The following is a 25,924-nucleotide window of genomic DNA, read 5'->3' as shown; positions in this document are numbered from 1 at the left end:
TTGCGAAAAGGATTTAGGAGTTCTGGTTAGCAGTAATCTAAAACCAAGACAACAGTGCATTAGTGTTCGCAATAAAGCGAACAGAATTCTTGGCTTCATATCTAGAAGTATAAATAATAAAAGTCCTCAGGTTGTTCTTCAACTCTATATATTCTTGGTTAGGCCTCATTTAGATTGTGCTGCTCAGTTCTGGTCACCGTATTGCAGAATGGATATAAATGCTCTGGAAAACGTACAGATGAGGATGACAAAGATGATCCCATGTATCAGAAATCTTCCCTATGAAAATAGAGTGAAGGCTCTGACTTTGCATTCTCTAGAAAGGCGTAAAATTAGGGGGGATATGATCAAGGTGTATAAATGGAAAACAAGAATAAATAAAGGGGATGTAAGCGTGCTGAAAATTTCCAGCCAAGACAGGACTCGCAGCAATGGTTTCAAGTTTGAAAAATTCAGATTCAGGAAGGATATAGGAAAGCACTGGTTTGATAATAGAGTTGTGGATGAGTGGAACAAACTCCCGAGTACAGTTATAGAGGCTAAAACGTTGTGTAGTTTTAAAAATAGGTTAGATAAATACATGAGTGGGTGTGAGTTGGACCTGACTAGCCTGTGCTGCTAGGTCTGATGCCGTGCTCCTTCCTTAAGTGGAAGTGACCAGACTTGGTGGGTCATTGGGCTGATCCGGGGGGGGGGGATATGGACCTGCTCCGCATGGGTCAGTAGGCCTGTTGCAGTGTCCCTTCTTTCTTATGTTCTTATGAGACAGGACAAGTGTTTCCTGACGTGGGTCTTAGCCATATGTTGACCCTTCGCTGGAACTTTTGGTCATCTGACCGAGGCCTTCCACTGGCTTACCCCCTCTAAAAGTTATGGTATGAACTTTGCAATTTCTTGTTATTTATCTTTCGTCATAATCTTTTAAGGACCCCATAATTCTATGCAAACAAGTCACATACAATCCATTATTTTCATCGATAATAGTTTCCAGTGTTGAATATATAATCAAAAGGGTGGGGTTGGCACCGACCATTCTAAGGGTAACCGTGGCTGGTGACACACTTGCACTACGCTACTCTGAGAATTCTCTTCCTGCTTTAGTTGCTCTCTTGCAACATTGCATAGCTCCTGATGAACCACTGAGAAGTGTGAAAGTACTGGAGCTAAAGATTTCCACCCCCCGTGGCTCGTCTTGCATATAAATACAATATAATAAATCTCTCTTAAATTTATGAGCATGAATCAAGGAGAGTTGTCGGGAGGGACGCAGCTCACATACTCTAAAATGTATTCCAAAAGTAACAGTATTTGTTACAGGTGGGTGAATATGTGACTGTGTTGGGTCGCCGGTATCTAGTGACCAGCTGTGACCGAGCCACCAGGACCTACCTCACATCTTTAGGCCTCGCCCCGCAGCCAGACCTCGCACCTCACCCTACTACTGTGACTCAGGTCGGACCTCAAACTTGTGTACTCGCTGCTTGATAATGATTCGTAACCGATAGAACGTCATCTAGTTACCATTACAGATTTTTTGAGTAGTCAATATTGCAATCAAATGCAAAATTATGGTAAACACTGGTCAGTATTTTGAAGATGCAAGTTGCAGAACTTATCAGGACAAAATCTCGCTGTTTACAGCTTTATTAATACAACTCGACAAAATAAAGCGTTGTCCCACTGAAAACTTCTGCGACTGTGTGTGTCTTTTTTTTTTTTTTTTGGCGGTATCCATTTCATCCTGAAGATGAGACAAGTATTGTTGTGTTTTGGGCCACCAGGGTGAGGGACTGACCACCTCAAAACTGTTAAAAGAGTGAGGGACTGACCACCTTAAAACTGTTAAAAGAGTGAGGGACTGACCATCTCAAAACTGTTAAAAGAGTGAGGGACTGACCACCTTAAAACTGTTATAAGGGTGAGGGACTGACCACCTCAAAACTCTTATAAGGGTGAGGGACTGACCACCTCAAAACTGTTATAAGTTGAAGATTGAGACACTTATGCAGCATATGGGAATCTTTATTCAGGAAACGTTTCGCCACACAGTGGCTTCATCAGTCCAATACAAAGAGGAAGGCGTAAGGAGAGGAGGAGAATGAGGTAATCAGTCCCTCAACCTGGAGTCGATGTGTTCAGTCCATCAATCTTGTAGAATGTACAGCATAGGGCCGTAGACGTGGCTTATATACTGTAGTGAGGTGACGTGAAGCAGATGGAGGCGGGGTCATAGTGGTACCATCCACTAGTCGAAGTAGGTCTTCGTCCAAAGGTTGAACAAGTGTTGAAGAATTCTTTGTAACAAGACCAGGTTGAGGGACTGATTACCTCATTCTCCTCCTCTCCTTACGCCTTCCTCTTTGTATTGGACTGATGAAGCCACTGTGTGGCGAAACGTTTCCTGAATAAAGATTCCCATATGCTGCATAAGTGTCTCAATCTTCAACTTGTCGGTTTTTCAAACCATTCATCACAACTGTCAGACACGGCAGCATCATGGGGTCTTGTTACAAAGAATTCTTCAACACTTGTTCAACCTTTGGACGAAGACCTACTTCGACTAGTGGATGGTACCACTATGACCCCGCCTCCATCTGCTTCACGTCACCTCACTACAGTATATAAGCCACGTCTACGGCCCTATGCTGTACATTCTACAAGATTGATGGACTGAACACATCGACTCCAGGTTGAGGGACTGATTACCTCATTCTCCTCTCCTTACGCCTTCCTCTTTGTATTGGACTGATGAAGCCACTGTGTGGCGAAACGTTTCCTGAATAAAGATTCCCATATGCTGCATAAGTGTCTCAATCTTCAACTTGTCGGTTTTTCAAACCATTCATCACAACTGTCAGACACGGCAGCATCATGGGGTCTTGTTACAAAGAATTCTTCAACACTTGTTCAACCTTTGGACGAAGACCTACTTCGACTAGTGGATAGTACCACTATGACCCCGCCTCCATCTGCTTCACGTCACCTCACTACAGTATATAAGCCACGTCTACGGCCCTATGCTGTACATTCTACAAGATTGATGGACTGAACACATCGACTCCAGGTTGAGGGACTGATTACCTCATTCTCCTCCTCTCCTTACGCCTTCCTCTTTGTATTGGACTGATGAAGCCACTGTGTGGCGAAACGTTTCCTGAATAAAGATTCCCATATGCTGCATAAGTGTCTCAATCTTCAACTTGTCGGTTTTTCAAACCATTCATCACAACTGTTATAAGAGTGAGGGACTGACCACCTCAAAACTCTTATAAGGGTGAGGGACTGACCACCTCAAAACTGTTATAAGAGTGAGGGACTGACCACCTCAAAACTGTTATAAGGGTGAGGGACTGACCACCTCAAAACTGTTATAAGGGTGAGGGACTGACCACCTCAAAACTGTAATAAGAGTGAGGGACTGACCACCTTAAAACTGTTATAAGAGTGAGGGACTGACCACCTTAAAACTCTTATAAGGGTGAGGAACTGACCACCTCAAGCTGCTATAAGGGTGAGGGACTGACCACCTTAAAACTGCTGTGAGTGTGAGGGACTAACCACCACAAAACTGCTGTGAGGGTGAGGAACTGACCACCTCAAAACTGCTATAAGGGTGAGGGACTGACCACCTCAAAACTGCTGTGAGGGTGAGGGACTGACCACCTCAAAACTGCTATAAGGGTGAGGGACTGACCACCTCAAAACTGCTGTGAGGGTGAGGGACTGACCACCTCAAAACTGCTATAAGAGTAAGGGACTGACCACATAAAAACTGCTGTGAGTGTGAGGGACTGACCACCTCAAAACTGCTGTGAGGGTGAGGGACTGACCACCTTAAAACTGCTGTGAGTGTGAGGGACTAATCACCTCAAAACTGCTGTGAGGGTGAGGGACTGACCACCTCAAAACTTCTGTGAGGGTGAGGGACTGACCACCTCAAAACTGCTGTAAGAGTAAGGGTCTGACCACCTCAAACTGCTATAAGGGCGAGGGACTAACCACCTCAAAACTGCTGTGAGGGTGAGGGACTGACCACCTCAAAACTGCTGTGAGGGACTGACCACCTGAAAACTGCTATAAGGGTGAGGGACTGACCACCTCAAAACTACTACTACAAGGCTGAGGGACTGACCACCTCAAAACTACTACTACAAGGCTGAGAGACTGACCACCTCAGAACTACTACAACAAGGCTGAGGGACTGACCACCTCAGAACTACTACTACAAGGCTGAGAGACTGACCACCTCAGAACTACTACAACAAGGCTGAGGGACTGACCACCTCAGAACTACTACAACAAGGCTGAGAGACTGACCACCTCAAAACTACTACTACAAGGCTGAGAGACTGACCACCTCAGAACTACTACAACAAGGCTGAGGGACTGACCACCTCAGAACTACTACTACAAGGCTGAGAGACTGACCACCTCAAAACTACTACTACAAGGCTGAGGGACTGACCACCTCAGAACTACTACAACAAGGCTGAAGGACTGACCACCTCAGAACTACTACTCCAAGGCTGAGAGACTGACCACCTCAGAACTACTACAACAAGGCTGAGGGACTGACCACCTCAGAACTACTACAACAAGGCTGAGAGACTGACCACCTCAGAACTACTACAACAAGGCTGAGAGACTGACCACCTCAGAACTACTACAACAAGGCTGAGGGACTGACCACCTCAGAACTACTACAACAAGGCTGAGGGACTGACCACCTCAGAACTACTACAACAAGGCTGAGGCACTCAACAACACCTAACTACTACAACAAGGCTGAGGGACTGACCACCTCAGAACTACGTCCACAAGGCTGAGGGACTGACCACCTCAGAACTACTACAACAAGGCTGAGGGACTGACCACCTCAGAACTACTACAACAAGGCTGAGGGACTGACCACCTCAGAACTACTACAACAAGGCTGAGGGACTGACCACCTCAGAACTACTACAACAAGGCTGAGGGACTGACCACCTCAGAACTACTACAACAAGGCTGAGGGACTGACCACCTCAGAACTACTACAACAAGGCTGAGGGACTGACCACCTCAGAACTACTACAACAAGGCTGAGGGACTGACCACCTCAGAACTACGTATAACAAGGCTGAGGGACTGACCACCTCAGAACTACTACAACAAGGCTGAGGGACTGACCACCTCAGAACTACTACAACAAGGCTGAGGGACTGACCACCTCAGAACTACTACAACAAGGCTGAGGGACTGACCACCTCAGAACTACTACTACAAGGCTGAGGGACTGACCACCTCAGAACTACTACAACAAGGCTGAGGGACTGACCACATCAGAACTACTACAACAAGGCTGAGGGACTGACAACCTCAGAACTACTACAACAAGGCTGAGGGACTGACCACCTCAGAACTACTACAACAAGGCTGAGGGACTGACCACCTCAGAACTACTACAACAAGGCTGAGAGACTGACCACCTCAGAACTACTACAACAAGGCTGAGAGACTGACCACCTCAGAACTACTACAACAAGGCTGAGAGACTGACCACCTCAGAACTACTACAACAAGGCTGAGGGACTGACCACCTCAGAACTACTACAACAAGGCTGAGAGACTGACCACCTCAGAACTACTACAACAAGGCTGAGAGACTGACCACCTTAGAACTACTACAACAAGGCTGAGGGACTGACCACCTCAGAACTACTACTACAAGGCTGAGAGACTGACCACCTCAGAACTACTACAACAAGGCTGAGAGACTGACCACCTCAGAACTACTACAACAAGGCTGAGAGACTGACCACCTCAGAACTACTACAACAAGGCTGAGGGACTGACCACCTCAGAACTACTACAACAAGGCTGAGGGACTGACCACCTCAGAACTACTACAACAAGGCTGAGGGACTGACCACCTCAGAACTACTACAACAAGGCTGAGAGACTGACCACCTCAGAACTACTACAACAAGGCTGAGGGACTGACCACCTCAGAACTACTACAACAAGGCTGAGGGACTGACCACCTCAGAACTACTACTACAAGGCTGAGGGACTGACCACCTCAGAACTACTACAACAAGGCTGAGGGACTGACCACCTTAGAACTACTACAACAAGGCTGAGGGGCCACCCACAGCTGGAGCTTTTGGTCATCTGACCAAGCAGTGTGATTGACGCAAATATTCTATGTACATTTATAAGTGTTTAATGGAGCTGTAGCAATTTTTTTTAAGTAACTGTAAACATTTTTAAATGTAGCTGTAATTTTTGTATGTATAGTAGTAACATTTTTTGTATTTTTTTTTTACGTAGGTTAGAAAGACACAAGTGGGAATAGTTGGGCTTGAGTAGAAGCAGCATAACCTGGGCCAGTAGAGTTACTGCAGTCATTATCTGTTTGTAGCTACAAAAATTGATCTTTGGGTCCCATGTTTAGTAATACGTGCTTTATAATACGCATACACAATAAGGGCGCTATGAAATAAACACGCCTCTCCAACATCACATATAGAGGATTCAAGAAGCTTCATGATCCTCTTCTAATTCCTTGCAAAGTAACGCACAACTCTTACTGTCATTGTACTGCTGTGTTAATTTAATACATTTACAATCTCTAACTTACGGAATGGATATAAACGCACCGGAAAAGAGAGAAAGATGATATCCAGTTTTGCTTAATAATAAAAATACTCAATTTAATCACCTGGCCCATTATAAAGGTATGCCTGATTAGACTCGGCGTTGTCTCAGTGTTTTGTCATCCTATTTGCCCAGCACTACAGTCAAGAACAGTGGAACTCACAATATGATGGCTGCAACAGTTCATAACTGTCCCCACAAAGTGGCGATAATTCTTTAGACAACGTTTCGGTCGTTAAGGGACCATTATGAAGTAACGGAAGCAGAGCGGGGTGCAAGTGACAGTTTGGTTCGTTCATTGACCTCGACTACCACCTGGAGAAACTCCTCATATGTCTGTTGGTACTCTCCTATTCCCATCCTCGGGTTGAGTCTTGGCTCCTGTGCGAGTTTTTTTTATGTTGAACTCAGATTCTCTTGCCGCTAGTTATCGTGGGCTATACTAGTATTGATTTTATTTCAGAAGAAAATAATTTGCTGGACCATTAAATTAATTTGTTTAACACGTACGCATCTAACATCCCAGTTAGTTTAATATGTTTATTATGCACCCCATACCCATCCTGTGGGCGGTAGTCAAAAGATTACAGAGGTACATAATTGGTCCAGGGACTGGACTCCAAAGTTTTGATAGCTGAGCAAGTTACAGAGGTAATGAACTCACAATTTACAAAGGTAATGAACTCCAGGTAGGTCTGGTCACAATCATGACAAGTTACAAAGGTATTTACAGATTACAGAGGTACGTAATGGGTCCAGGGTGAACGTTATTGAGACCTTAATGCATTATTGAGAGTTTAGATGCGTTATTAAGACTACTTATGCGTTACTGGTTTGGAATTGTCTTGTGCAACTCATCCTGTAATTTGTAAGGGGCGCAAACATAAAGAATTCCTCACTGATGAGTGCTTTTTTCTCTCCCCTCATGGGTGCGTGTGTGGGCGTGTGGCTTCAAGGTGGGCGTGTCCGAGACTGCGGGCGTGGGCAAGCTACAGTTCTCTAGTGAATGGCCGCGGCGTCATCCTCTAGCTACTTTTGTTAACAATTTTGGTCATGTGCTCAGGTACTAACCCAGAGCACCATCCCTATCATTACCATCACTATCACTACCAGCACCATCACTACCAGCACCATTACCAGCACCATCTCTACCAGCACCATTACCAGCACTATCACTACCAGCACTATCACTGTTACTACCACACCATTACTATCACTGCCAGCACCATCACTGTCACTACCAGCACCATCACTATCACTACCAGCACCATTACCAGCACTATCACTACCAGCACTATCACTGTCACTACCAGCACCATCACTGTCACTACCAGCACCATCACTGTCACTACCAGCACCATCACTGTCACTACCAGCACCATCACTATCACTACCAGCACCATCACTATCACTACCAGCACCACCATTACTACCAGCACCATCACTACCAGCACCATCACTATCTACCAGCACCACCACTATTACTACCAGCACCATCACTTCCAGCCCCATCACTTTCACTACCAGCCCCATCACTATCACTACCAGCCCCATCACTATCACTACAAGCACCATCACTATCACTTCCATCACTATCACTACCAGCCCCATCACTATCACTTCCATCACTATCACTACCAGCCCATCACTATCAGCACCATGACTATCACTACCAGCACCATGACTATCACTACCAGCACCATCACTATCACTGCCAACACCATCACTATCACTACCAGCACCATCACTGTCATTACCAGCACCATGACTATCACTACCAGCACCATGACTATCACTACCAGCCCCATCACTATCACTACCAGCCCCATCACTATCACTTCCAGCCCCATCACTATCACTACCATCACTATCACTACCATCACTATCACTACCAGCCCCATCACTATCACTACCAGCCCCATGACTATCACTACCAACACCATTACTATCACTACCAACACCATTACTATCACTACCAACACCATTACTATCACTACCAACACCATTACTATCACTACCAACACCATTACTATCACTACCAACACCATTACTATCACTACCAACACCATTACTATCACTACCAACACCATTACTATCACTACCAGCACCATCACTATATAGACAGCCTGTACTGTCTGCACATACAGCCTATGCTGTCTTCCAGCTTAGTTCATATTTCGTGGCACTCAGGTGCTGCCCTCTAGGCCTACCCAGGTCAGTGGGACGCTGGTCCCACTCGCTCACTCTCAGCGGCCTAGAATAAGTAAGTGAGTAAGTAAGTAAATTTATTCAGGTATACACAATACAGTTACATAGAATTATCATACATAGCAGCATATGTGTAGAGAACCTTGGATAACCCAAAAAAGTCAGACAGGGTGACTTATTTCCATTGGGGTCCTTTTACCTTATTATTATAATATAAAGGTTATAATATTTTCTTATTATTCTATAATGAAGATAACATCTTATTATCATACTAAAAAGACTATCTACTACACGAGGGTCATTAAGACTATCTACAATACGAGGGTCATTAAGACTATCTACTACCCGAGGGTCATTACGACTATCTACAATACGAGGGTCATTACTAGGGATAAGGTAAAATTTACACGTATTTTAGCTAAAAAATAGAAAATCATTCCCCTCCCTTTCTGTTGCTTCATTCATCAGACACTTTTTGGCAGTCTTCTTGAACTGGTTCAAGCTATGACTGGCCTTGACATTTGTGGGTAGTCTGTTCCATTCCTTTATTGCTGTACAATAAAAGGTGTTTGAAGCCTGGCCACTGACTGTGGGTACTACAAAGTTGTGCTCTCTCCCCCTAGTACTATGATTGCTTTGGTTCCCAACCTTGACAAAATTGACAGCAAGATATTCTGGACACTGTTCGTGAGCAATTTTATAAACATGATTTAGCTTCAGTTGTTTTACTCTGTCTTCAACATTCAGCATATCCAACTGCTGTAATTCATCCTGGCCTACATGTTCTCTTGGTCCCAGCCCCAGGATGAATCTTACGATTTTGTTCTGGGTGATTTGCAGTCTATCTTTCAGTTTTTTTGTCAAGGCAGAGTACCAAGAAGAGCAAGCGTAATCCATATGGCATTGTATAAGGGCTAGACATAGGGTCCTGCGAGCCTCAGTAGGTAGACACTGTGCTTGTCTATACAGGAACTTCAGCCTGGCATTCGCTTTCTTTACTACACTGTTCCCTATCAATTCTCCTGACATGCATGGGTCAAAGGGGATTCCCAGATATTTAACTGATGAAACCAAAGTGATGGACTCCCCATTACACTGAACATTAAAATTATTTACCCTTCTCAGTTTATGTTTCGTTCCAAAGAGAATGGCTTCAGTTTTCCCTAGGTGTAATGATAGTTTGTTGTCTACTAACCATTTGCTGCAGGACTCCAGTTCCAGTGTTAAAACATTAGCAATATCTTGTGGGTCTTTACCTGTCACTAACAGAGCACTGTCATCTGCATACAGTAGGAGTTTGCACTTGACACTGATAGGCATATCATTGACATAACATAAGAATAGTAAGGGACCCAGAATACTACCTTGGGGAACTCCACATGTTATCGGCAGGGGTTCTGATTCCGTTTTGTTGATTTTGACTATTTGTCTCCTGTTGCTAAGGTAGGACTTAAACCAGTCTACAGAACCTATACCGATAGATTGAAGTTTATTACATAATATATTGTGGTTGACAGTATCGAAGGCCTTTTGCAGGTCTAAGGTTACCATACCTATGAGGTTCCATTTTGACATTTCAGTTCTCAGGTAATCCATCAGATTAATAAGGGAGGTATCGGTTGAGTAGGATCTTCTAAAGCCCGATTGATAGCTATGGAGAATGCTGTTGTCATTAAGGTACTTAACTACTTGAGAATACACCGCCCTCTCCAGAATTTTAGATATTATACTGAGTATACTAACAGGTCTATAGTTGCTTACATCAGACCTATTATTTTTCTTGAAGATAGGAGTAACTCTGGCCTCCTTGAACCCCTCCGGTACGGTATTAGTGGTGATTGATAGATTTATTATGTGAGCAATAGGGATTGACAGTTCAAAAGCACCATCTTTTAGGAACTTAGATGGGATGTTATCAGGGCCTGTGCTCTTAGTTGGGTTTAACCTGCTTAGTTCTTTTTGAATGAAGTCATGAGATACACTTACTAGTTGACAACTGTTTGGGGTTACCCCTTTATTGGTATAGTATGTTTGAAACTTATCAGAGTCTGTGTTAAAGGTATTTGATGCAGCTGGTAGTTTACTTACTAGTGTTGATGCAACAGATGTGTAGTAGGAATTAAAGCAGTTTGCCACCTTAGATGTTTCGTGGCATACCTCATTATCGATAGTGAGTACTATGTTAGACCTATCTACTGGCTTATGGCTATATCCCAACTGTTTTAGTTGTTGCCAGAGCTTTCTGGGGTTATGCTTATATTCTTCAATTTTTGAGCAATAGTGCTTTGCCTTTGCTCCTTTTATAAGCCTCTGTACTCTGTTCCTCACCCTTTGGAATTCATTTAGTGCTGCAATATCCTGTCTGTTTGCTTTAAATCTTTTTAGCAGCTGGTCTCTGAATTTCATATTATCTAATATCTCAGTAGTCATCCAGGGTTCAGTTCTTCGTTTAATCCTAACCTCTTTAACTGGTGCAATATTATTAAGAATGGTAGTGAACATTGTTTTGAATTTTTCCCAGGCATCGTTTACGTCCGTGCAACTTGTTATCTCTGTCCAGTCACAATTGTGTAGCCTATTTACCAGTGTTTCTTTACTGTAGTTTCTAGTTGACCTCATTTTTATTGTCCTGTGTAGGCCTATCCTATCCCTAGTGATTTTCCTGGTGCAGTAAATGATGAAATGATCACTAAGACCTGTGGTAATGACGCCTGACTGACTAATGTTCTCAGCGCGGTTGCAAAGTATGTGGTCAATTAGGGTGGCTGAAAACTGTGTGATCCGGGTTGGTTTATTAATTAGTTGGGTGTAGCTATTTAATCCTAGAATTTGCTTATACCTTTTGCATACCATTCAACAAGTCTACTCTCTATCTCCCTCGTGGGCATGGCCCTCCCGGGCCATGGGCACAACACAAGCCTGTGCTGTGTACCCACCACGACTTTGCAAATAAAATAAGAAGCCTCCGAAGACGTCTATAATTGAACCCCGCTCTGCAGGAGCCACCAAACAAACTGATTATAAATGGTGGGAAGCGGTGGTCGCAGCTGTTGTTTGCCCGGAGAGAGGAAGGAATGAAGTTGTTCACTTCATCACCCTACACAACAAGCATCCGTCTCTCATTGAGTTATCCTGTTGTCGTGTCTGCACGTTTCAGCATCCAGACACAGGTACAAGCAGGATCTAGCCGAAATTTGCCGAATTTCTTCGAGAATTGTAAGTGGTGTCCCAGTGACCCCATGCCACGGCGTCCCACGCTGTTTCTCATGTTTTTTTCTTCCCTCCCTGTAGGAAGTTTTTTTTCCGTGTCCATATGTATATACATGTTTTTTATTTTGTGTTTTGTGCCCTGTTCCTACGAGAGAGAGACCGAGTTATTTTTTACCGCCAGACTTGGTCGGGACGACCATGTGGTTGGTGGCCGAGTGAATGTAGACAGCCTGTATTGTCTGCACAGACAGCCTATGCTGTCTCCCAGCTTAGTTCATATTTCGCGGCACTCAGGTGCTGCCCTCTAGGCCTACCCAGGTCAGTGGGACGCTGGTCCCAGTCGCTCACTCTCTCAGCGGCATAGAAGCAGTCAGCAAGTCTACTCCCTCTCTCTCTCGTGGGCATGGCCCTCCTGGGCCATGGGCACAACACACAAGCCTGTGTACCCACCACGACTTTGCAAATAAAGCAAGAAGCCTCTGAAGACGTCTATAACTGAACCCCGCTCCGCTGCAGCATCACCAAATAATTTTGTTTCACAAAGGACCCCAATGGAAATAAGTCACTCTGTCTGACTTTTTTTGGGTTATCCTAGGTTCTCTACACGGCATATGGTCACTCTCTTGAACACTATGTGCTTAATTGTCCACTTATTGAGGAATACAGAGACAGACAGTATAATAACCTATGTGACATGTCAAGATATCTTATTGATGAAAATAAGATACCAGATATACTAAGCAAATTTCCTAAATTTGCTTGTAACAGATAAGTGAACTATAGATATGTAGATATAAATCCTTATGTATTCCTGTTAACCCTTTGGGGCCTAGTTCCTAGGCCTTTTGTGTATCCATATGCTCTCGCGCTACCGTCCACAGGATGGATATGGGGTGCACAATAAACTAGCCACTTCGGTGGCAAAATCTAAAAAAAAAATCTAATCTCTACACATATGCTGCTATGTAGGATAATTCTATGTAACTGTATTTGTGTATACCTGAATAAACTTACTAATAACTATCACCACCAGCACCATCACTATCACCACCAGCACCATCACTATCACTACCAGCCCCATCACTATCACTACCATCACTATTACTACCAACACCAGCACCATCACTACCAGCACCATCACTACCAATACCATCACTATCACTACCAGCACCATCACTATCACTACCAGCACCATCACTATCACTACCAGCACCATCACTATCACTACCAGCACCATCACTATCACTACCAGCACCATCACTATCACTACCAGCACCATCACTATCACTACCACCACCATCACTACCAGCATCATCACTATCACTACCAGCACCATCACTGTCACTACCAGCACCATCACTACGAGCACCATCACTGTCACTACCACCACTATCACTACCAGCACCATCACTACGAGCACCATCACTGCCACTACCACCACTATCACTACCAGCACCACCACTATCACTACCAGCACCATCACTATCACTACCAGCACCATGACTACCAGTAACACCGCTCTCTACTAGCACCATAAAGCTTGTACTGGCCTTCAGTGTACTAATGTTTTTTTTATATAAAGTGTCAGGACGCTGCTATGGGCTCTGGACATCTTGGTGAGTACAAATAGGAAGTGCCGCCAGTCTAGCGCTCAGCAGACTGACTGCTGGGTTTAGCGTTTAAATTTATAAGCTGTGCGTTCTATAATTTTTTTTTTTTTAGTAAATCAATCCAAAAAATTCTTAGGTTACCTAACAGTGGTTTTTCGTATTTTGATTAATTTTTACTAACTGCTCAGTATTTTCGTAAGTGATGTAAATGATTTAGAAAACTGACAAGTTGAAGAATGAGACACTTGTGTAATATTTAGGAATTTTTATTGAGGAAACGTTTCGCCAGCCAGTGGCTTCTTCAGTCCAGTTTTCTTAGACCCATGGGAATTTCGTATTCCTTAGGCCTATGGTGCTTATTGAATATTATCAAATATGAAATGTTAAGCCGTTTGGGTAATTCAGTATAATGTGTTCTGGAGGCTCGATCCACTGTCCTCTAATAGGAAGGTACAGGTTTGGCGGTGTGTCGATACCGTATTCATCGTTTGTATAAATGGTTTTGGAAACCAACAAGTTGATAAATGACACACTAGTGAAACGTTTGGGTATCTTTATTCTGGAAATGTTTCGTCAGTCCACGGCAGGGAAGAACGGTGGAAGATGAGTAGGAGTTTGAGGTAATCAGTCCCTCAGCCTGGAGTGATGTGTTTAGTCCATCAGTCTTCTTCCCTGTACTGAACTGAAGAAGCCACTGGCTAGCGAAACGTATCCAGAATAGACACCCAACTGTTGCACAAGTGTCTCATTTATCAATTTGCCGAATTTCCAAAACCATTTATTCAAAATGTCAGACCCAGCAACATGTTGGGGTCTTTATGCAGAGATATCTTCGAAGTTTACCTAAACCTATAATCATGACCTACTTCTACCAGTGAATTTTTTTCGACTGGTGACGCCGCCCTCGCCTCACCTGTCTGCAGTATATAAGCCCCTTCTCCTCGCGTATGCTGCACTTTTATCAAGATTGATGGACTGAATACATAGACTCCAGGCTGAGGGACAGATTGCCTCAAACTCCTCATCTACTGTTCTTCCCTGTTTTGGATTGAAGAAGTCACTGGCTGGTGAAACGTTTCCAGAGTAAAGACACCGGAATGTTGCTCGTGTGGGCGGTAGTTATCTCGTACCCACTGCATGGGCAGCAATCATTTCATAACCATCCTGTGGGCGGCATTCAAACGATTACAAGGAAACATAGTGGGTACAGAGGCTAGTGTCCAACATTGTATTACCTAAGAAAGTTACATGACCCTTGTGCGTTCGATAATAAAAAAGTTACGGGAGTACTGAACTGTTCACCAGAGCAATATTAAGGATTAAGTTAATGATAGTGATGAGTTCGTTTTTAGGCAGTTAAACAGTTAAGCTAAACTGCCCAAATTTAAAATAAATGTTTGCGAGAAAAAGTCATGCACTGAGATTCATTTTAGTGAGTGTATAATTTATAACTTCTGTACTATAACTTAACCTAAACCATCTTTGTTAAAATTAACACGTTTTAGCTTTATTCTACCAAGTCTGTATTGGATTAACTTAAATTTAGTTATTAGCATAGTTTTACACAGTATTTTAATTTCGCTTTGTCTTTTTTTTTCGGAGTTGTTGTAGAAATGAATTACATCATCTCAACCATAAATGTTAACGGGGTAAGCCAGTGGAAGGCCTCTGTCAGATGACCAAAAGCTCCAGCTGCTGGTTATCACATGACTAGGACTCGTGTCAGGAAGCACTTGTCCTGTTTCCTGAAACCTCACCTAAATTAAATGAATCTACATTTTTTATGGGGGGGGGGAGAACATTTATAAACCAAGGTCATGAACCCTACCTGAAGTGCAAACCATTTCTATTCTTAGGTTCTACGGGGAGTGGGCGGGCGAGGGACCCGTGTCCAGTGGTGTTACCACGCCCGTGACGGAACGGGTGGAACTACGCTACTATCTTGAAGACAACACAGGCGAGGTGCGTGTCCATCACCTCACCCCCCACCAGGACGCCCTCACGCCCACACCACCCAGCCTCCCCACTAAAATCCTCAAGCGAGCGCCCATACCCAAGGTCAGTCTCAACATTAACTTTTTTTCTTTTGTATCTATTTTCATTTATGGTTAGCGCGAAGACAGAAGAGCAAGAACTTGATCGAAACGTGATGGCTGTTCCTGAGGAAAACGTTGTGTACCAGATATGTAATGACACTTTTCCTTTCATGTGTTGCTTAATTTTCCCATTTTCTTTAGCTTTCCTGCATTAAGTTTATCACTTACCAGATATAATTTTAAAGTCACAATTCCGTGACTGAAATATTTCACAACTAACGAACAATTCCATTAAAGATACGCAAGTGTTGAACATGTGTCTTAATTTATCAACTTGTTGCGTCTCTGAACCATTTATCTACATTCCTGCCTGCACAGCAACTTCTTGGGATCTTAATACAGGGAATTCTTCACTTGCCTAACCCTTGGGTACGACCTACTTCCACATTTGACAAATGTGGTACCACCTACGACTGCTGCACCTCTCCTGCCTATAGTACATAAGTCGCTTCTTCGCACATGTGCTGTATTCTTTTCAAGATTGATGGACTGATCACATCGACTCAAGGCTGAGGGACTGATTACCTCAAACTACTACTGTTCTTCACCATTCTCCTTTGTATGGACTGATGAAGCCAGTGTGTGGCGAAACGTTTCCTCATTAAAGATACCCAAGTGTTGCACATGTGTCTAATTTATCAACTTGTCGGTTCTCTGAACCATTTATCTAAATTCCAGAAAACTTTAGATAACCTTTCCATCCGCAGGAACTTGATGGTCCGGGATCCACTGTTTCAATTTCTAAATCTTCCTCTGAATTGTGAGTTAATTGTGAAGGATAATTTTGCACCATATACATATATTTTACCATTGATTTCATACTGAGTAGTTGATGGCTAATTGGACTTAAATGCTATGGACATACTAGGGTGTGTGCCCATAAGCTTTTAGTCTATGGACACTCAAGCGCTGTATGACCCTTGTAGGTTTAGCGCTTCTTTTGATTATAATACTAATAGTATGGACACTCAAGATTCTTAACATTTACTTGTTAAAATCTTCCGGCCTTTCTTCATTTTTGGAATATGTATTGTATCATATTTTACACTTCAGTTATCATAAGTATTTATTAAGATGTACAGTGGCTTATACGACTCTGCTTTTTTTGTCGTGAAATTTGTCGATTCTTGATGCCTCTGATGTGGCAGACTGTATCAGCTCTCTCTTTTCTTATGAGTCATTTTAATGTTCTGTGGGTCCACCTTGAATAAGTAATGATGTACCGACACGATGGTGAAGACACACAAATGTAGTTATATGGAAGCCTTTATTGGCGACGTTTCGCGCACACAGAGCTTTAATAAGTCAAAAACAGATAAACCATAAAACAGCATTTGCATCTCTCTACCAGAATTCTTGTTGAACGCCCTTCTCTGTCTGTTACTGACTATTCACGTGTAAACAAATTTGTTGAATCTTTTGTTGCGAACGGTGCACATTTTCTTGCTGTTTTTTGTGTGCCACTTTTCTCAGTGATTATTGTCAAATTAATTCCTTTTCATTTTTCTTATGTGACTGGGATAGCTTGGTTCTGTCTTTTCCTTAGATGGTGTGTGCATATCAGATTGTTTTTCTACTTCCCACCTCAGAAAAAAAAATCTCATTCTTCTGCTAGCTCCCTCATCTCTTGTGTTGATTTCACCTAGCGATAAGTATGTACCTAGAAGCTAGTCGACTGTTACAGGTTTATAATAATAATAATAATAATAATAATAATAATATATAATATCTTATACAAGTACGTGTACAAGGTTACCTGGAGGTTATTCCGGGGATCAACGCCCCCGCGGCCCGGTCCATGACCAGGACTAGCTGACGTCAATGGCATACTACTATATAGAAAGCCGCTTGTTATGCAGAGCATTTCGGGCAAATTAGGCCAGTTTTGTCCCAGGATGCGACCCACACCAGTCGACTAACAACTCATGAGTAAACAAGAACAACCGGTGTAAGGAAACACGCCCAGTATTTCCACCCTTGCTGGGTTACATTATAAGGAAGAACTCAAGGAACCCAACAGAAATAAGCCACACGTTCTTTGGTCGGTTGGGTTATTAACTCGCCGAGGCTGATAATCAGAAGTCTTGTTCCAGGAACTGTGTGAGTTGAGCGGAGCGGCGGCGGTGGGTGCAGTGGGTCGACCCACTCTCAACTTGGTGGGACTAAGGGGCAGTCGAGCCCATCTCAAAGACAGAAGACCACAGGTATATCAAACTTTTCTGTTGCCTGACAAGTCGTACATACTGTTGTCTGTACGTGTTATCTGTTGCCTGTACCTGTTGCCTGGTAACTCATACTTTTTAACCCTATTGCCTACTATAAACGCTCGTATTTCCTGCTTCCTGTACCTGTTCATTGTATTGTTTCCTAATTGTAATTTTTCAACTTTTGTAAGTGCAGTTTAATCAACTTTATTTAAAGAGCGATCAATTGTGAATTAAAAGTTGAATAACATTTGGAGAAATACAGGTAGAATATTTAATAGTTGATGTGGATTAAAGCCCACCGATTACTCAAAGTAATTCAGACCGCATATCACCTGTTCACTAGTCAAGAATAATCTCTTAAATATAGATTAAAATAAATTCACAGCATATATACACAGAGACAAGCATCTCTCGATGTACATATATTTTATAGGCAGCTGCGAGCCCAGAGTTCCTGGGTCCCAGCGACTTATTACTGGGAAACACTGTGCGGGTCGGAGGAAGACTGCTCAGGCTCTGTGAGTGTGACGCCTTTACTACTAATTACTACAAGAAAGTCTTTGATATTGGTAAGTCTTCATTTATCTAGCTCTTTCCCTCTCCGCTCTTCTACGTATGTATGTTTTTTATTTAGTTTGGAAATTCATTGAAAAAGTAAATTGAGGCCTATGGAGGTTACCTGTTCCAATAAGCCTGCTGCATTTCTCTTTTTTATATATGTATGACTTACCTGCATGCATATGGTTTGTTAGGTTAATGGGGTTGCAGGTCTATGGACTGCAATAAGGCAATTAAAGTTGCATGTAACATTTTCACTACCAAAAATATATCAATACCTAAAATTGGGATTAAAGTATCTGTCATTGTACATACGTCAAGAGAGACTCCAGGTGTATATATTGTGTCTCTAGCTAGACCGAAATATTTACATTATTATAATACTAGAGGTTGATAAGTCTTTTTTTTCCGTATTTCATTATATAGAATTAAAACCTGCAAATGTGCCTTTCCTTAATTCTTTAGTGTTATAGGTGACCAAAAAATGGGTTACCTGGAGGGAGTTTCGGGGGTCAGCGCCCCCGCGGCCCAGTCTGTGACCAGACCTCGCGGTGGATCAGGGATTGATCGACCAGGCTATTACTACTGGCCGCACGAAAACCGACGTATGAGCCAGTAGGCCGATGAACCTTGTCCTGATATTACAAAGCTTATTGAAAAATTTTCAGTGACTGACTACATTATGTTACACATTATCCTTTCGTGTTCCTCACTTGACGCTCTCAGTTGCCAATATTTGGGTTGTGTGTAGGACTGTTATCACTCAGCACAACAGTGTAGCTCTTGAAGTAGTTGATGCCAGCTTACTCTTCATTATATTAACAAACATTAATCTTATAGCAGTAACTGCTATGATGAGAATTTGCAATATATTTTGGAGTACTTTGTTCAGTTTAGTGTCATGCCATTTATGTTGTTACTTGGTCATGTTAAATGTAGCTCATCATACCTGGAGTGTACCTGAAGAGGGTTTCGGAGATCAACGCCCCCGCGGCCAGGTCTGTGACCAGACCTCCGGTCTGATGTACTTATAAATAAAATTAAAAAGTTTCCATGTCTTTCTGAAAGGTTTATGGTTTCAAATAGGAGAGCCTGAATGCTAGTGAAGGACTCTTCATCCAGGAATCTGAGATGACCTCCCCTTAAGTAGAACTTGATTACCTCCCATTTCTCAGGTGCTGAATTACCCTTACCGGTTCAGCATTACCCCTTGATTATGATTAAAATGAACTCTCCTCGTAAGTACCCCCATTACTAGGTGCTGTATAACTCGTATGGGTTTAGTGCTTCATGAATGTGTAACTAATAATAATGTGACACTGATATGTGAGCAGAGCAGCAGCCTACGGAATACCAGTACCTGCAGAGGAAGCTGGCGATCCCTAGAGTACCTCGCTCTGTGCCCCTGGACCCACGCTGGCTGGAGGAACCACCTAGAGACCCATTACACCCGCTACCCACCACTGTCACTACCCTAGTGGGTGGTATGCACGCCCGCTCCCTCAGGTAGGTCTCTGCGGTGGGTAAGCTTTATCTAGGGTAAACATACGTACATAATCAGTGTCTTTGCAGAGGCGCTCAAATACGACAGTTTAGATGTAACTCCAAACAGCCAATATCCAAAACCCTCCTTCAAACAGTCAGTCCCTCGATGGCCCACTGCCTTTCTTGGGTTATCCTGGGTGGCTAACCCTCTGGGGTTAAAAATCCGAACGAAATCCTATCTCTTATGCTTGTCTTGACGCTGCTGAAGGTCTCTTGCTCCAAGAAATTAGAGCTACCCGCCCGGTGGCCTGGTGGTGGCCCGGTGGCCTGGTGGCTAAAGCTCCCGCTTCACACACGGAGGGCCCGGGTTCGATTCCCGGCGGGTGGAAACATTTCGACACGTTTCCTTACACCTATTGTCCTGTTCACCTAGCAGCAAATAGGTACCTGGGTGTTAGTCGACTGGTGTGGGTCGCATCCTGGGGGACAAGATTAAGGACCCCAATGGAAATAAGTTACAGTCCTCGATGACGCACTGACTTTCTTGGGTTATCCTGGGTGGCTAACCCTCCGGGGTTAAAAATCCGAACGAAATCTTATCTTATCTTATCTTATCTTATCTTACTGGTTTACAGTGCTTCTCAATTAAAAAAACATTTTCGTTTTCTCTGACTAAAAAAGCTCAGCTTCGTCTTGGTTTTCTATGACTCGCACTTTACAGGGACGACTGCGAAGATAAAATTCTACGTTTTGGGGCGCACCTCGTCACCGATAAAGAAAAGGACAGAGAGAGAGAATTCGTGATTAATTTTTATGTCTACGATTCGACAATATCAGTCTACGAAATACCCAAGATCAACTCAGGTCAGTAGCAGCAGTCTCTTACCTTAAATATTTTTATTTATTTGATTATGTAATATCGGTTGTGACATAAAATGTTTATTTAGGCACCAAACATAGGAACTCACTCATGATAAATTTCAGATAAATTTGACAAATAATTTGGGATGATATTTGTGTTTCTGATATTAAGAAATTAAAGAAAACTAATATCGGTTATTATGTGCATATTATCAGAAAATATTCATTAAAAATACCTCACCATAAAGCAAATCATTATACAGTAATACAAAATATATAATTTTTCAAGAGAAGGAAGGCCTCGGTCAGATGCCCAAAAGCTCTAGCTGCGGGTCATCATATGACTTAAGACAAACGTCAGGAAACACTTTATTTATTTATTTAGTAATTTAAGCATACAAACAGAGGTACAAAAAATACAGGTAAGAGCAGCATGCCAAAGCCACTTATATGCATAGCATTACGGGCTGGCTTAAAATTAACTTAAGATGAAATCAGTGATAAAACATTATTGTAAACAGATAACTATAAAGCACAAATGAGTATTACAAAGACAGGTCATATGGTTGCATGCATTGCTGTACATTCAGTCGAATGGAGTATTCTGTTAGGTAGTGTATTTAAAAAAATAATAAAGTTAAATTGGGTCCTAGGTTTAACATTTGTGTGATATAATTGTGAGTAACATATAGGATATACAATTTATAAGGTTCAGTTATTCAGTATTTATTTGGTTTTGAGTGAGTAAGTGATCTTTGAGAAGAGACTTGAATTTATAAACAGGTAGTGTTTCTTTTATATTTACAGGTAATGAATTCCAGATTTTAGGGCCTTTTATGTGCATTGAGTTTTTGCATAGCGTGAGATGGACACGAGGAACATCAAAGAGTGATCTGTGCCTTGTGTTATGGTCATGTGTTCTGTTGAGGTTGGCAAGGAGATGTTTGAGGGGAGGGTTAATATCAGAGTTAAGTGTTCTATGTATGTAATAGGTGCAATAATAAGTATGGATGTTTTGTATGGTGAGTAGGTTGAGTGTTTTGAATATTGGTGGAGTGTGTTGCCTGTAGTGAGAATTTGTTATCATTCTAACTGCAGCCTTTTGTTGGGTAAGTAGTGGTCTGAGATGGTTAATTGTTGTTGAGCCCCATGCACAAATTCCATAGGTGAGATAGGGGTAAATAAGAGAGTGATAAAGGGCCATGAGGGCTGACTATGGAACATAGTACCGTATCTTCGATAGCATGCCTACAGTCTTGGAGATTTTCTTAGAAATTTGTTGTATATGTGTATGAAATTTGAGTCTATTATCGAGGTGGATTCCTAGGAATTTTCCCTCTGTTAGCTTTGTGATAGGTGATCCGTTTATTGTTATGTTAAGAGGTACATCTGTAGCTCTGTTACCAAACTGAATGAAGTAGGTTTTGTCAATGTTTAGTGTAAGTTTGTTAGTCCTCATCCAGGTAGATATTTTCTGTAATTCGGTGTTTACAGTATTGGCTAGCGTGACTGGGCTCGGGTGAGAGAAGACGTATGTAGTGTCATCTGCAAAAAGTGTGGGTTTGAGTAATTGCGAAGCATTTGGTAGGTCATTTATGTATAGGAGAAAGAGAAGAGGGCCAAGGACACTTCCCTGTGGGACACCAACTGTAATTGGTTGTGCGGAAGAGCTTGCCTCATTTGCGTACACACATTGGCTTCTGTTGCTGAGGTAAGACTTGAGATAGTTGAGGGAGTGCCCTCTAATACCATAGTGTGACAATTTAATGTGGAGCAAGTCATGGTCAACTGTATCAAAAGCTTTACGTAAGTCAATGAAGATCCCCAGTGGGACTTCTTTTTTCTCTATTACAGTGTATATATGTTCTAGCATGTGTATAATAGCATCATTAGTATTTTTATTAGGCCTGAATCCAAATTGGCAGGGGTTGAGAATGTTTTGGGAGATGAGGTAGGAGTAGATTCGTTTATGAATTAATTTTTCGAAGATTTTTGAGAGAGGGTGTAAATTGGATATTGGCCTATAGTTATTCAACTCTGTTTGGTCTCCTTTATGGATCGGGGTGACCCTTGCTATTTTGAGAACTGTAGGGAAGGTGGAGGATTCAATGGATTTGTTAAAGAGTATTGCAATGATTGGTGATAGTACTTGTGACGCTTTTTTGTATATAAAGGGTGGTAAGGTATTTAAATCTCCTGCCTTGTTTTTCAGTGCGTTGATAATAAGGGAGACTTCGTATGGGTTAGTCGGAGCTAGGAACAGTGTGTTCGGGTAGTTGCCAGTGAGGTAGTCATTTGGTGGGGTATCTGAGCTTGGGATTTTATTGGCAAGGTTTTGACCTATAGTGGAGAAGAAATCATTGAGTCTGTTTGCTGTTTCTGTTGGTGGGAGTTGGGGTTCATCTGATTTTGCTAATTTTATTTCGCTATGTCGTGATATCTTTTTTGTTCCCAGAATTTCTGATAGGATCTTCCAGGTCTTTTTTATATCACCTCGTAAGTTGGATAATCTGTTCTCATAATACAATTTTTTTGCCCTTCTTATCAGGCTGGTTAGGATTGACGAGTAACGTTTTGTTTGGTCTCTGGTTATGTGACCCATTCTGTACTGTTTTTCATATCGGTGTTTTGTATTTATGGATTTGAGAATGCTGGGTGTTAGCCAGGGACTGTTCAGTCTCTTAGCTGTCATCTGTTTAGTTTTTTTTAGGGCAGTGGTTGTTATAAAGGTATTGGGTCTTTTTTAGAAAATTATTAAAACATTCGTCAATATCTGTATAGATTTCTAGCTCAGTGTGCCAATCAATGTTTGTTACTGCTGTTGTGAAGTTATTAATGGCTGCCTCATTGTGAAGTCTGAAGGTGACTTTAGTAGTGTCTTGGGGTATTTTACCAAGAGTTGTTATGAGGAAAGTAGGGTAGTGGTCTGTGGTATTATCTGTAATTATGCCTGATTTTAAAGGGGATATGGTGTTGGTCCAGATGTGGTCAAGTAGGGAAACACTAGTCTCTGTAACTCTTGTAGGTTTTGTTACTGTTGGTAGCAACATGCAGTTACTCATTGTGTTTGTGAATTCAGTAACGTGTGGGTCCTGGTCTTGCAGGAGATTTATATTGAAGTCACCTGAGAGTAGTAAGTGATCTTTGTTCATGCGTGCATCAGTTATCATACTTCCTAGGTTTTGACTAAATTGGCTAATGTTTGACTGTGGAACTCTGTAGATGTTTATCACTGTGAGAGGTTTTTGTAGGTATTTGGATTTGAATTTAGCTATTATATATTCCCCATGTTCATCCCTTGTGCAAGTATTAGTGATACATTCTAGTTGGTCTGAGTAGTATATAGCAGTGCCACCCCCTTGTTGGTCTGGCCTACAGTTGTGTATGGCTGTGTAACCAGGAATGGCATAGACATCTGTAGTATCAGGCTTTAGCCAGGTTTCAGTTAGTGTAATGATGGACATATTGGCATGCAAGGAATTTAGTAATGCTAGGAGGTCATCGTAATGCTTGCTTAAAGATCTGATATTGTAGTTAAAGATAGTTATGTTGTTGTTAGCTCTGAGAAGTGCCTTTGATTGTTCTGCTGTGTAGTAATTACAGTAACTGTTTGAATCATTTAAGTCATTAAATAAGAGGTTGGTATCAGGATCAATGCTTGTAATCATAAGATTTGTAGTGAATCTATAGTTAGAATTAAGTAAAAAATAAAGTAAATATTCTAAAGCTAAAAAAAAAATAGCACCTGAATTATTTAACAAATGTAAAAATAATGAGCTAAGGTAGTTTTTTAAAGCTAAAATAAAGGAGACAATATAAAAGGGACTAAAATAATTTGTGGTGAACAAATAAAGTGATGATCGAATAATGGAGCTTGGGAATATGATAGTAGGTAGTACTTTAAAGGTAATTCTTTAGTTAGAATTATAATATAAAATTATAATATAAAAGGGACTAATATAAGTTGTGGTGAACAATAAAGTGGTAATCAAATAATTGCACTAAGGTCTAATATAATGACTTTTGTGGAGTCTGTTTTGAGCTAGAATGAGCTATAGTACAACTAGATTTAATCTAATAATATAACAATACAAATTAAAAATAGCACCAGTCTCTCACTAGTAATTGCAATATGGTCTAATATAATGAATTTGGTATTGACTATAGTACAACTGAGTTTAATCTAATAATATAAAAAAGGCACAAGACTCTCAATTGTAATTGCACTAAGGTGTTATATAAGTTGTTTACAAGAATAAGAGTATAACTAGATTTAAATTGACAATATAAAATATGCAAGTTAAGGTAGCAAAAGAATAAAAAAAGTAGAAAAAAAATATATGAGGTAGTTGGTACTAGTTAGCAAAAGATAGTTAAGGGCCTTGAACAATAATATAATTGAAAAATACACTAATTGCACACACAATATAGTCACTAAGATATGAAAACAATCTTAGAGTAGGAATTATAATACAAACTTATAATATAAAAATACAAATTGAAATGGTACTTGCAATTGCACTAGAGTCTGGTATAGGTTGTTGACAAGATCAGGAGTATAACTAGATTTAAATTGACAAAATATAATTCACAATTAAAGTACCAAAAGAATAATAGTAAAAAAATAACAAGGGTAATGTCTTGGTTATAATATGATAGTAAGATGGTAGACAGGTACACAGGTACAAAGGATAATATAAAGGTTGGAGTTGAATATACAAACTTGAAAATTTGGCAACAAAAAGTTATGGGAAGTATAAAATAATGTTTAATGTACAAAAGTAAAATTGACTGGTAGTAAATATGGTGTTTAATAAAATTTTAGTAAGTAATAATGATTACAAAAGAGTGAAAAAGTAATGTTTATTTCATTCAATATTGCACTGGTAGTTATACTAGAGGTTATATGGCAGCACAAGGTAATTAAGAGTACTCTAAGATAGTAAATGTGGTATTAAAACAGGTAAAGGTAATTAGACAAGTAATGGTTATTAAATGTCAAAAATGTTAAGAGTAAATTGAAATTATAGTAAAAATGATAATTATTAAT

The 25,924-nt window shown here is 41.4% G+C and overlaps 1 protein-coding gene across 1 annotated transcript in view; it reads left to right on the top strand.

Moving 5' to 3' along the window:
* Positions 1 to 25,924, top strand: part of LOC128684811 (EF-hand domain-containing family member C2-like) — a 130,662-nt gene that overhangs the window by 96,578 nt on the left and 8,160 nt on the right. The window contains exons 5-11 of the mRNA XM_070079975.1: positions 1,318 to 1,452; positions 7,596 to 7,702; positions 15,524 to 15,725; positions 17,857 to 17,967; positions 18,404 to 18,539; positions 19,863 to 20,034; positions 20,735 to 20,877. Coding sequence (XP_069936076.1) covers positions 1,318 to 1,452; positions 7,596 to 7,702; positions 15,524 to 15,725; positions 17,857 to 17,967; positions 18,404 to 18,539; positions 19,863 to 20,034; positions 20,735 to 20,877 — 1,006 coding nt within the window. The remainder of the gene's footprint in view (positions 1 to 1,317; positions 1,453 to 7,595; positions 7,703 to 15,523; positions 15,726 to 17,856; positions 17,968 to 18,403; positions 18,540 to 19,862; positions 20,035 to 20,734; positions 20,878 to 25,924) is intronic.

Source organism: Cherax quadricarinatus, unplaced genomic scaffold, assembly GCF_038502225.1.
Source record: "Cherax quadricarinatus isolate ZL_2023a unplaced genomic scaffold, ASM3850222v1 Contig65, whole genome shotgun sequence".
NCBI classification, from domain to species: domain Eukaryota; kingdom Metazoa; phylum Arthropoda; class Malacostraca; order Decapoda; family Parastacidae; genus Cherax; species Cherax quadricarinatus.
This window is presented reverse-complemented; position numbering and strand designations above follow the sequence as displayed.